General features: G+C 54.0%; 1 protein-coding gene across 1 annotated transcript; it reads left to right on the top strand.

Annotated features, from left to right (window-relative positions):
- Positions 1–131: 131 nt before the first annotated feature.
- LBRM_15_0470 (hypothetical protein) lies at positions 132–2,816 on the top strand (the record flags this gene model as incomplete). The annotated part of the gene is made up of 1 exon (XM_001563446.2): positions 132–2,816. One exon carries the CDS (start codon positions 132–134, stop codon positions 2,814–2,816), a length of 2,685 nt encoding a protein of 894 aa, XP_001563496.2.
- Positions 2,817–11,709: the final 8,893 nt, after the last annotated feature.

Raw genomic sequence — 11,709 nt, forward strand, 5'->3', positions numbered from 1 at the left:
CCGACGTCCGCAGCGACGTGACGGAGGCGGTGGGGAAGGACGCCATGCTCGCGTCACTGGCAGCGCTCCACGCGGGTCTACTCTCCGACCCTTCAGTCAACGGAACGCCGCTGGCCGACGTGGAGGCTCGCATGCGTGAGCGCTGTGCTGAGGTGGAGAGCGGGCGCCGGCAGCAACGCCGACGCCGACCTGCCAACCCCCCGCGCCTGCTGGACATGAACGACGTGGCGCTGGAGAGCGGCGAGCTGGACGACTACCACAGCCGACGCCACCGCCACCGCCGCGGCCGCATTCTGGACGCACAGGAGGTGCTGATGGATACTGCTGGCGAGGTGCACGAGCAGCAGGGTGAGACTAAGCTGCTGCCCAGGTCGCGCCACGTTGCGGCTCTGCGCCACAGCGACCCATACTACCAAGAGCTGGTGGCGCTGCGCGACTCGCTAGTGAAGGAGGACGAGGCCGTCAACGCGGACGGCATTCGGTGTGTGGAGGAGCAGATGAAGGACCGCGTGGCGCAGCTGAGGAGCGACGCGGCGCGCGCTCGGGCGGCGGAGATGCGCGCGGAGGTGGCGCTGCAGGCACGCTACCCCTTCCTCGGCCCCACCGTGACGGGGGAGATGCTCACGGTGGTTGGACTGGAGGACGACGCCGTGTTCGTGGGTCTGGCGACCGAACACGCGGCACTGAAGGCGACGCCAACGACGCCGCGGCCGGCGCTGGCGTGTGTGGAGCAGAGGATGCGTGCGCGCGCGAGCGAGCTGGTGGCGGAGCACGCGCGCGAGGAGGAAGCGCTGCGTGAGAGGCTGCCGTTTGTGGGGGTGCTGCCTGGCGGCGTGATGCTGCGCGAGCTGGACATGGCCAACGACCCGGACGTGAAGCCGCTGCTGGCGCAGCTGGAGGAGCTGGCCAAGGACCCGGCGACGGCGGAGGGGCCGGAGGCGAGGCGGCTGGAGAAGGCCATCGGCGACCTGGCGCGTCGTGCTGCAGAGGGCGAGGCCGAACGCACGCGCCATCGCCTAGTGGATGCGGAGGGACTGCACGAGCGCTTCCCGTTCCTGCCGGAGGAGCCGGTGCCGGGTATGCCGCTCGTGGAGGCAGGCGTGATGGACGACCCTGAGTTCCGCACACTGGCGAACGTGCTGGTGGACCTGCGCCGGAGCCCGCAGACCAGCCCGCAGGCGCTGCGCGCCGCGGAGGAGGCGCTGGCGGGCCGTGCTGCCGAGGTGGCGGCGGCAAAGCTGCGCGCGACGGAGGAGGCGCAGGCGCGCTACCCGTTCCTGTCGAAGCGCGTGGCAGGCGTGCCGCTGAGCGAGCTGCCGCTGGTGCAGGACGAGCTGTTCCAGGCGCTGGTGGCGCAGCGCGCGCCGCTGCTGGGGAGCCCGCGCACAAACGCGGCAAAGCTGCACGCGGTGGAGACACGTGCCCACGACCGTGCGCGCCAGCTTGCAGATGCCAAGAGCAAGCTGGACGGCCTGCGCGATACCGCAGATGACGAGGTACGTGCGCGCAACCCGTTCCTGCCGCACAGCGACGTGCGCGGCGTTCCGCTGCGCGAGCTGGGCCTGCCGCGGGACCCCGAGTACGCACAGCTGATGGACCGCCGCCTGGCGCTGAAGGAGCGGCCGGTGGAGAATGCGGCGGAGCTGACCACGGTGGAGGCGCACCTGAAGAGGCGCGCTACGGAGGTGGCGGAGGCGAAGCTCGTGGCGGAGGCGGAGCTGCGAGCCAAGTACCCAACTGTGGCGGCGGCGCCTGAGGGGGCAATGCTGTCGTCGCTGGCGCTCACGCTGGACCCGTTGCTGGCGCAACTCGAGCAGGAGTGCGCGGCGCTTGCGGAGCAGCCGAAGCCGGACCGGGCGGCGGTGCGTGCCGCGGAGGCGGCGGCGGCAGCACGCGTGCAGGAGCTGGTAGACGAGGACGCAAATGCCGAGGAAGAGGCGGCACAGGCGCGTGCGGCGGTGCTGAAGCGGTACCCGATGTGCGCACGCGACGTGACGGAGGCGGTGGGGAAGGACGCCATGCTCGCGTCACTGGCAGCGCTCCACGCGGGTCTACTCTCCGACCCTTCAGTCAACGGAACGCCGCTGGCCGACGTGGAGGCTCGCATGCGTGAGCGCTGTGCTGAGGTGGAGAGCGGGCGCCGGCAGCAACGCCGACGCCGACCTGCCAACCCCCCGCGCCTGCTGGACATGAACGACGTGGCGCTGGAGAGCGGCGAGCTGGACGACTACCACAGCCGACGCCACCGCCACCGCCGCGGCCGCATTCTGGACGCACAGGAGGTGCTGATGGATACTGCTGGCGAGGTGCACGAGCAGCAGGGTGAGACTAAGCTGCTGCCCAGGTCGCGCCACGTTGCGGCTCTGCGCCACAGCGACCCATACTACCAAGAGCTGGTGGCGCTGCGCGACTCGCTAGTGAAGGAGGACGAGGCCGTCAACGCGGACGGCATTCGGTGTGTGGAGGAGCAGATGAAGGACCGCGTGGCGCAGCTGAGGAGCGACGCGGCGCGCGCTCGGGCGGCGGAGATGCGCGCGGGGGTGGCGCTGCAGGCACGCTACCCCTTCCTCGGCCCCACCGTGACGGGGGAGATGCTCACGGTGGTTGGACTGGAGGACGACGCCGTGTTCGTGGGTCTGGCGACCGAACACGCGGCACTGAAGGCGACGCCAACGACGCCGCGGCCGGCGCTGGCGTGTGTGGAGCAGAGGATGCGTGCGCGCGCGAGCGAGCTGGTGGCGGAGCTCCCTCCCCCATCCCCTCGCTCCTCACGTCGTCAGACGCCTTCATTATCGACGCGCAGACACGAAAGATAACAAGCACTACCACGAGGCGACTCGAGAGCGTGAATCGAAAACGAAAGGCTCGCTTGTGCATCTGCGTGCACTTGCCCTTCGCCTACGAGACATGAGCTTGGCGAGCAGCACTGAAGTTGTTTAGCACATCTGCAGGCACACGCGCGTGTGCCTTCACATGTATGCACTAAGTGGTGTCACCACAGCTGCTTCGAATGCGGCACCTGTCTGTGAAAAAGACGGAGGATGAGGCAGGAAAAAGAGACAGCCAAAGAGAAAGATGTAAAATGGAAGACAAACAAGATGCTCACATTTCTTTTTTTTTTTTTGCTGTTGTTCGCAGAGAACACACCCTAGGTGTGCGTGCGTACGTGTGTGTGTGTGCGTGTGTGCCCGTCTCGTTTCGGGTCATTTGCTCTCTCTCTCTCTAAGTTTCTTCCTTTCGTTGTTGTTCTGTTGGTCATTGATTTTTGTGTTGTCGTTTAATTGTGTCTTTTTTTTTTCGCTTTGAACCGCTTTCTTTTTCCCATCTCTTCCTCTCTTTCATCCCTGTTGGTTATTCACTCCTTCGATCCTCCCTTTTCTCACCACTCTCCTCTTTCCCCCTCTCCCCTCGCTTTTTCCTCTCTTCGTTTTCTGGCCTCTTTTGTTTTTCCGCTGACACAACTTCTTCCGCATTTTCTCCCCTTACCTCATGTTTTTTTTTTTTCAGCTTGCTTCGCTATCCCCCCCCTGCTCCTCTCCTTTCCCTTCCTCGTTCTCTCCCCTCTCATTCGGTCTGTCTTTATGTGTCAGTTGTGCTCTCGCGCTCTGCTTCACCTCCCTCTCTTCTCACGCTCTGCCTATCTTTTTTTCCCCTGCGTTTGTGGCCTCCCCTGGGAGTGAATGTGCGCTCGTAATTATACACTTTAAAAAAAAAAAGAGGGAAACGAAGGAAGGAGAAAAGACCCATGTTGCGCGCTATTCGGACCGCCTTCCTCTTTTCAACGATGGCCCTCTTCTCGCTCTTCTGCTCCCCCAGGCTGGAGGCTGTGAATGCATGGTGTGCATGCTAGACGTGAGCCCCCCTTTTTAAGGATTTTATGCGCATGTGCGTATGTTGACTTTTCTTTCATTTGATTTCCTTTTCTACCTTGCCTTGGATCTCGTGGAGGAGTGCGTGAAGATGGTGTTCGTAGTTGACTCAAGTCGACGCGCCGGGGTTCTTATGCAGCTCTCAACTTACACGCGTTATCCGTCTTGGGAGTAGAAATCAGAAAAGAGGGAGGGCATGATGTGTCCAACCGCGCATCTACGCATCACTCTTTCTTTCCGTGTGCTTAACCAACTTTGAGCTGTTTCGGCATGCAGTTACGCACAGAGGAGAGGGAAAGAAATATGAAGCGAAAAAAAATGAAAGATGACAGAAGACAAGAGAAGGGTAAAATACAAACTGTCATTTTTTCTCTCTCGCTTGGGGTCCTCTCTCTTCCTCACACTGCATCTCTTTTTTTTTTTTTCGTTTGCTCGCTCGCACTTTGTTCTTCTCCTTCCGTCTTTCAGTGTCGCACGCATATGGTAATTTAGTATGCACATTTCCCCCCCCCCCTCGTTCTCCTCCTATACGTTATCGCCGCGCCATTTCTTCATCTTTTCTGTTCTCTCGCTTTGTGCGTGCACGCATGGATATTTCACATGTTGACCACTTTCTCTGCTCTTTGGTGTTACCCCATCCTTGAACCGCCCTACGTCATATCGTCCCCTTGCTCTACCTGAAATGTGGACCCTCTCTCTCTCTCTATGGCCCGGCTCCTCTCTTCCCTCCCCCCTTCCCGCCCCCCCCCCCTCCTTCCTTCCCGCTGCCTCCTCCTCCTCCTCACCCACGTCTGGGGCTTTATGTTTCCTCTCGTTGGACTTGCTGAACACGTCTCGGTGTAACGGAAAAAGAGGCGGGGGAAGGGGGGAAGGGGGGGGTTGAAGGGAAGGAAAGAAATGAAGTAGAAAAAGGGCATTCTTGGTAGAGTAAGTTCGATTCTCAAGTGCTTCTCTGTGCACGGGTGTATTACTGCAGGGCGGATGAGGAGAGAGAGAGAGGCCGACGCCTTCAGCGAGGCTGGCTAAGAAAAATCTGTACGAAAAGGGGGTGAAAGGGAGAAGGAAAACACGAAGGCACGCAAACGTCTCCAAGCAACAACACATGTGCCTCCTCGTATTCTTCTCTTTGGGGAGGAAGACTCGTGGAACATGAAGAACGCATGTCTGTCTGTGCGGAGGGGAGGAGGTGTCTATGTTCAATGGGAAAGAGAAAAAGAATGCAGGCATGTAATCATGCAACACAACAGAGAGAGAAGTCTTGGCTGGGGTGTTGCTCACCACTACCCCCGCTGCCTCTATAACATTGACGATCTGTATGCTTGGTACGCGCGTGAGAGAGTGAGGAGGGGCAACGACACCGATACACAAGTGTAGACGCGAGGGAAAGAGTGAGCAAAATCAGAAGAGGGAAAAGCGCTATCACCAGACGTGTTTTGTATGGGTAGGTGAGTGGGCAGGTGAGTACTGTTGTTCCTCCCCCTTCCTACCTTTCTGTTTCTTTTTCTGTCTTCTTAAGAGATCTTTTCGCATACACCCTGCCCCCTCTCATGCATCTGTCTCTTTTGGCTATGTTATTGACTGCTCTCGAAACAACGATGTTGTGCGACGGTGCTCATCTCCCTCCCTCCTCCTCTACTTTTTTCGCTGAAATGGCCTCTCTTCGTTTCTGGATCTCTCTCAAGGTCGAGACGCTCTTGTTGTTCGTCTGGCATCCGCGTGTTGACGTGTGTGTGTGTGTGTGTGTGTCTGTCTGTCTGTCTGTACGTGTGTACTTTTTTTCCCAGCCTGCTGCGCGGTACGCCAGCGCTGCCGACTGATGATGGTGAAAGAAGGGGGCCCCTTATCAAGGAAGTAGAATAGTCAGTCGACCACCATGCCTCCTCTTCGTCACCTGCAGGTTCACACAGACACACACACACATTCCGCCTCTCACCTTCGCCCATTACCGCTTCATTTCAGTTTTTTTTTTATTTCCATTTTTTTTCCTGTGCCGTTTGTGCAGCTGTTTCTCTTGGCTCCACTGTCGGTGAAAACAGCAGCTGTTTTTCTTCGTTTTTTTTTGAGGCACACAAACAGTTCGCGAAGGCCTACTCCTAGCCAACAAGAGCACATACGCGCCGAATCACGTAACGCTTGTAAAAGACGGTGGCAAGCACGAAGCAACAGCAGAAAACAACACGCACATACGGCGGATAAACGAAGCAGCGAACCAAATGCATGCCATGGGCAGAAGGCCCACACTGCTATCACTCGTCTCTCCCGCTTTCTCTTTTACTTTTGCTCCTGCTGGTTTGACGTGGTACCTGCTGTAACCATTACTCTCTTCACTGTCTACCGAAGTGTGGGTATGCTCTTACCGACTGTTTCTATTGCTCTGCTCCTATATCTCAAGGTGCAAAAGGAAAAAAAAGAGGTGCACATAACGCTACGATTATTTCGGCGCGTGTGTGTGTGAATTAAAGCAGTTATCTCGGCGATTCTGTTTTCGTTTTTTTTGTTTGTTTGCTTCCGATTCTTTCCTGTGTTATGACTAGTGCGGATGTTGCTAGAACGCACCAAAAAAAAAAAAACAATGAGAAAACAAAAGAGGAGGCACTTGTGTTGCTCTCTCAAACTCGCTCTTGCCTCCCCGCTAACTCTTTTCTATATTGCAGTTTGTCTTGTGTGTGATGTTTTTCTTGTTTGGGGAGGGGGGTTTGCAAACCGCTTTATTTGTTCTTGATAGATACTTATATAGATCTATGTATAAAGATATATCTCCTTCGCATGGACTTCTCCTTTTCTTATTTATTTTTTCTCAGCTCTCTCTCTCTTTCTGGTTCTGCCATCGCTTTGTTCACCCACACACACACACGCGTATTATGTGTGTGTGTGGGGGGGTGGGGGGGTGTAACCTCCTTGTTCTAGTATTCGCAGCTGCATATCTATACGTGCATGCGTATGTATACCATGTGCCACCTCGACTGTGCACTTCGCTTTCTCTTGTTTGCTTTCTTGGATTTGCAGTGAACTGAAGGAAAAAAACGCACATAAAGAGTCAGTGAGGAGAAGGGGGGAATGTACTCATCGTGGGCAAGTGGAACTCATCTGCAGCACACCTGTGATACAGAGACAGGGAGCAGAGGAGACACAACTTACTAAGACTCGAATGTGAATTGGAAAGGAGAAAGCAAGCTAGTGAGTGCAGTAAGAAAAGGAAAATTTATATAAAATAATTAAAAAAAAAAAAACGAAAGAAAGAAACTGCTTCGGCAAAGTCGTGCAATTATGTATTGATTGTATATCAAACAAATGGAGGGGTGAGTGTGTTTGTTTGCTTTTTTTTCGGTCTTTCTAATGGTGTGCACCCTCGTGTGTTGGTCTCTGTATCCGTCTTCTCGACTCCATCAAATCTTTTCATGCATGACAGCCCGTTCCTTTCTTCGTTTTCTGCCTATCAAAAGAGTGCTTCTTAGCTTAGTACTTCGGCTTTTTTGTTGTTGTTTAGTTAATACCTTTCTTAGCGCGTGAATGGATATGCCAAGGCCTTCTCCTTCCACTACCATCGTCACCCCCTCATGTATAGCTCTTTTCCTTATCCTGCGGCAAGTTGAAGAGATGCCCTTCGCCCTTTTGTCTTTTCGTGGAGTGCGTGCGTCTTCCTGTTCTCTCTCCCCTCTCGTCAAAGGCGCGCGTGATGGTACGTGAGTATGAAAGAGAGAAACGTGGATGGAAGGAAGGCAGTTTTCCGACTCGCATGCCCCGTAGGCCATGGGCGCGCATACTGGTGCGAGCATGCGCCTTCCCACTAACCACCACTACACCACCCCTGCTGTCCTTTTGCTCCTTTTCTCTCTCTCTCTCTCTGACTCCTATGTTGGTCGCCTGCTCCACTGAAGCGCGCCTTTTGTTTCGTTTCTTCCACCATCTGACGTCCTGCTTCGTTTCTTATTTTCTACTTGATGCCCTCTTCTCTTTTCGCTCCTCTTTTCTATCGGCTCGTGGATGCTGCTGCTCCTTCTTTGCGATTATTTGGTCGGCTCGCTGCGGCAGACACATGTGGCTGTGCGTGAATGTGAGTGCGTTGGTAAAGAGAGACTGTTGGTGCTTAAGTGCTCGGCCTACCCCATTCCTCTTATCCACCGCCGCCATATCTATCCATCTCTCTCTCTCTGTGTGTGTGTATCAGAGAGGGAAAGTAACCGTGAGTTTGTGTCACTTGTCTTTTCTTCACCTGTGAATCTTCCTTTCCGTGTTCCGCCTTCTCTTTTTGCCTATCTCCCTCTACGCCACGGTAGGCGTGCTCGCTTTGCCCTTTTTCGAGGTAACTGCCATCAGCCTATTTTTCCTCCTCTCTCTTTCCACGCATGCAGCTGTTCTCTCTCTCCCCCCCCCCCCTTTCTTTTTCTTTTCGTTCCCTCGCTGAAACTTCTTCGGAAAAGCACGTGGCTCACCCACCCACGCACCCTCCCTTCTCCGGGCCTGTTGTAGTTTTGTTTGCCTGTCTGTGACATGAGTCACATCCAGCTAATGCCATTTTTGCTCCCCCACCCCTCTACCATCGCTATCGTTGACCACTCTTTTTTTTCTTTTGATTATGCAATACAGAGGCGTTCACACGGACACATGCTTGAACCTGAAGAAAATCTCAACGTGGGATGAGACAAAGCGGGGAAAGCAGTGAGAGGAAGGGGGTGGGGACAGTGAAAACGCCAACTGCAAGGAGACGAGTTGGCAGGGCGACGCACGACGTCGTGGACGTGGGGTGGGAGGGAGGACGCGCTTTCAAAGATCGAAAGAACCAAGAAAGAGGTGAAAGAGGACCCTGGCCTGTCTCACTCTTCTTTTAGAGCCCTTCACTGAATAGGCGTATGCGAGCGCGAGCGTGTTTCTTGTTTCTCCTGGGCTTCAAACACGTTACTTGCAAGCGCCCCATACGTCACTTTGTTTTGTTTCCTCGCAGCACAACTCCTCAGCACGCCCTCTATTCGGCCTTTTTCTTCTCATCTCTTTCTCATGCCCTCCCCTCCACGTGTTCTCTCTTTTTTTTTCGCTCGTGCGTGCGGGGGAGCCAATGTGTATGCGTGCGCTCTTCGCTCCGCGTTTCTTTTCCTTCCAAGCAGCGTCGATGAGCGCAGCGAGCCTAACAAGAACTGCAGGTACAGCGCACACACACACACAGAGGAACATGTGCGCGCGGCGCATCGATAAGACCAACCATGAGTTTGGAGTTTCACCTGCTCGACTTGTGTCTGTAGGCGTGTGTTTCTCTATGTGTGGCTATGCGTTCGTGTGTGTGGGTGTGCAACTGAAGAGTTGTTTGTGTAGACGACTGCATATTTCACAGGAAAAAAAAGAGAGCACTTGCTCTAGCCCCTCGTTGTGTTGTTGTCATCATTGAATAAGGACTGCAGTTAGTCTGCACCTTTTTTTTCTTGACTTTTCTTTCGCTTTTTTGGGGCTTGGCTTTGTTCTGTTTTTGCCTGTCACTTCCTTCTCTTGACTTTCTCCTCCCTCAACTCCTTCTTCTCACTCTCACCTCTTGCCCTTGGGTTGGGGTGTGCTTGGTTCGCATGTTTTGTTCTTCTCCCTCACTATCCTTCACGTTGATGCTTTTTTTTGTCTCTGCGCACCCCGTCTCCCTTCGAGCGCATTGGAACCTTTTCTAGTGTGAGCGTCTCTTCTTTACTTTGCCTGTGTGTGTGTGTGTATGGGTGGGTGGATACATGTGGCCTCCATAACAACATACAGATGGACAGACACACGAACACGCAAAAGTCTGTCATGTACGCACGCTTGCTTTTTTTGCCTTACACTCTTCCCGTTCTCTTTTTCTTCTGCTCCCTGACTCGCCCCTCCCCCAATGGTCAATGCACTCGTGTATTATTATTATTATTTGCGCGTGTGGTGATCTGTCGTTTTTCTCGTCTGTCTTACTGCGTCGTTCCTTTCGTTTACCCTCCTTGCATGCTTCGCTTTCTTTTCTCTACTGCCGCTTCTCCTTCATCTTGACCCTCTTTCCTAACACGCGCACATACTGCCACTACTACCACCACCCCTCAAGTACCTTGGTGCTTCCCTGTCCTTTGTGTGTGTGTGTGGGGGGGGAGGGGGGGATGTTTTCCTTTTTTCCGTTCCTATATCGCCCTTCTTTTTCTTTTTTCGGCGTCTTTGAGTGAGTTGTATGCGTCTGTGCCTGTGGGCCTTCGTACCTCATTAGATGTTGTTATAACTTCTTTTTTGTTTTTTTTTTTCGAATTGACTGCCGTGTTTTTGCGTCTCCTGTTGTCTTACTGTTATCGCCGTGAGTTGGTGCGCTGACAACTCTGGTCTTAAATGCGCATGTTGGGCTCTCTCTCTCTTCTGCTCATCTGCTATGCGCTTCTTGTTTCTCCCCTTTCGCTGTATCTGTTGTGCAAAGGTATGTGTGCGTGTGGTGCGAAGTAGCGGTTGTCTCCACATGCTGCCAACTCCCATCTTCTCACTCTTGATCCATCAAGAGGTGTATGTGTTGTAGTCACGGTTCTAATGCATTCTCATCGCTCTCTGCACTACCTCGATCTCTGCCCGCCCCTCCCACGCCCCTCTTCTTGGCGCGCGCTTTGCTGCCTCTGTGCTAAATCAGCGGGGGTCGGAGATCGAGGTAGTGCAAAATCAACGAAAAAAGGGAGTGTGAGGCTGAGCCCTCTTTCTATAGACTTCTTTCTCGATCTTGCTTGTTTTCCTTTAGCATCACCCTCTGTTACTTCTGTTTCTCCTGTGTGTGTGCGACCACTCTCATTGCCCACGTTTTATTTCGCTCGTTGTCGTTGTTTCCTTCGCTTATTTTTTCTTTTTTGTAGTTTTCCGTCCTCTTTCTCCATTTCGCTTCACATCTTTGCGTGTCAACGTCAGTTTTATTATCATCTTTAACTCTCTCCTGACCTGACCATTTTTGTTCTTCACCTCCACATTTTTTTTTCTCTCTGCGCTTCTCCCCTTGCCTCAGACTATCCTCAGGAACTCTCTTTCTTGGCCTTGCTTATCCCTTCTCCCCCTCCCTCACCACGCTTATTTGTTTGCCCTGAGAAATGATTTGATTTGCGCTGCGCTTGCAGTGCTTTGGCGGAGGACGAAAAAAAAGGAGAGTGGCAGTCTTTGTTCTCTCTTTGTTGTCTCGGTGTTTCCTGTTCTCCCCCCCCCCTCGGTGGCTGTGTATGGAGTTGCTCAGGCTATCAGTTTACCACCACAAGTTTACTTGTGTTCTTCTTGTCCGTATTGATTTGCCTGTACGTGGGGGTGGTGTGTGTGTTTTTTTTTTCTTCTGTGGGAATTCTGGTGCGCCGATTTACTCGAGATCAGAAAAAAAAAAAGATAAAGTGAGCCGCACAGCCTCTCTTCGTTTATTCATATTGAAAACTGCATTTTTCTCTGATCCTCATTCCTTTCCTCCTCTCTTTCCATCGAGTGCTTTGTCCTCGTACGTCAGGTGCTCTCTCCCTCTCTCTCTCTCCCTCTTTATCTGTGAAGAGTGTGGGACCACCTAAACCCTACACAAAACCTCTTTGTGCTTTGGGGGCCCATTGCACAGGGGAGCGCAACTGTGTGAGGCGCTGGAGTACGGGGTAATGATGTCGGCTTGCTCCCTTACTTTTGTATGTCCACCATTAAGCCTCTCCCTTCTTCTTCCCACTCCCTACTCCTGCCCTCCCCCTGGCGTCTCCCTCACTCGCTCTATTTCTTTTCTTTCGTTGTGGGCCTTCTCCTTCGACCTTGCCACGTTTGTGTGTGCCTGTTCTTCCCCCTTGGTGCGGATCTTGCTCCTCTCTCTTCCTGTAAATCAAACTCTGAGTCGCACACACACACCCGCTTCATGTCGCGG

This window comes from Leishmania braziliensis, chromosome 15, assembly GCF_000002845.2.
Source record: "Leishmania braziliensis MHOM/BR/75/M2904 complete genome, chromosome 15".
Taxonomy (NCBI): domain Eukaryota; phylum Euglenozoa; class Kinetoplastea; order Trypanosomatida; family Trypanosomatidae; genus Leishmania; species Leishmania braziliensis.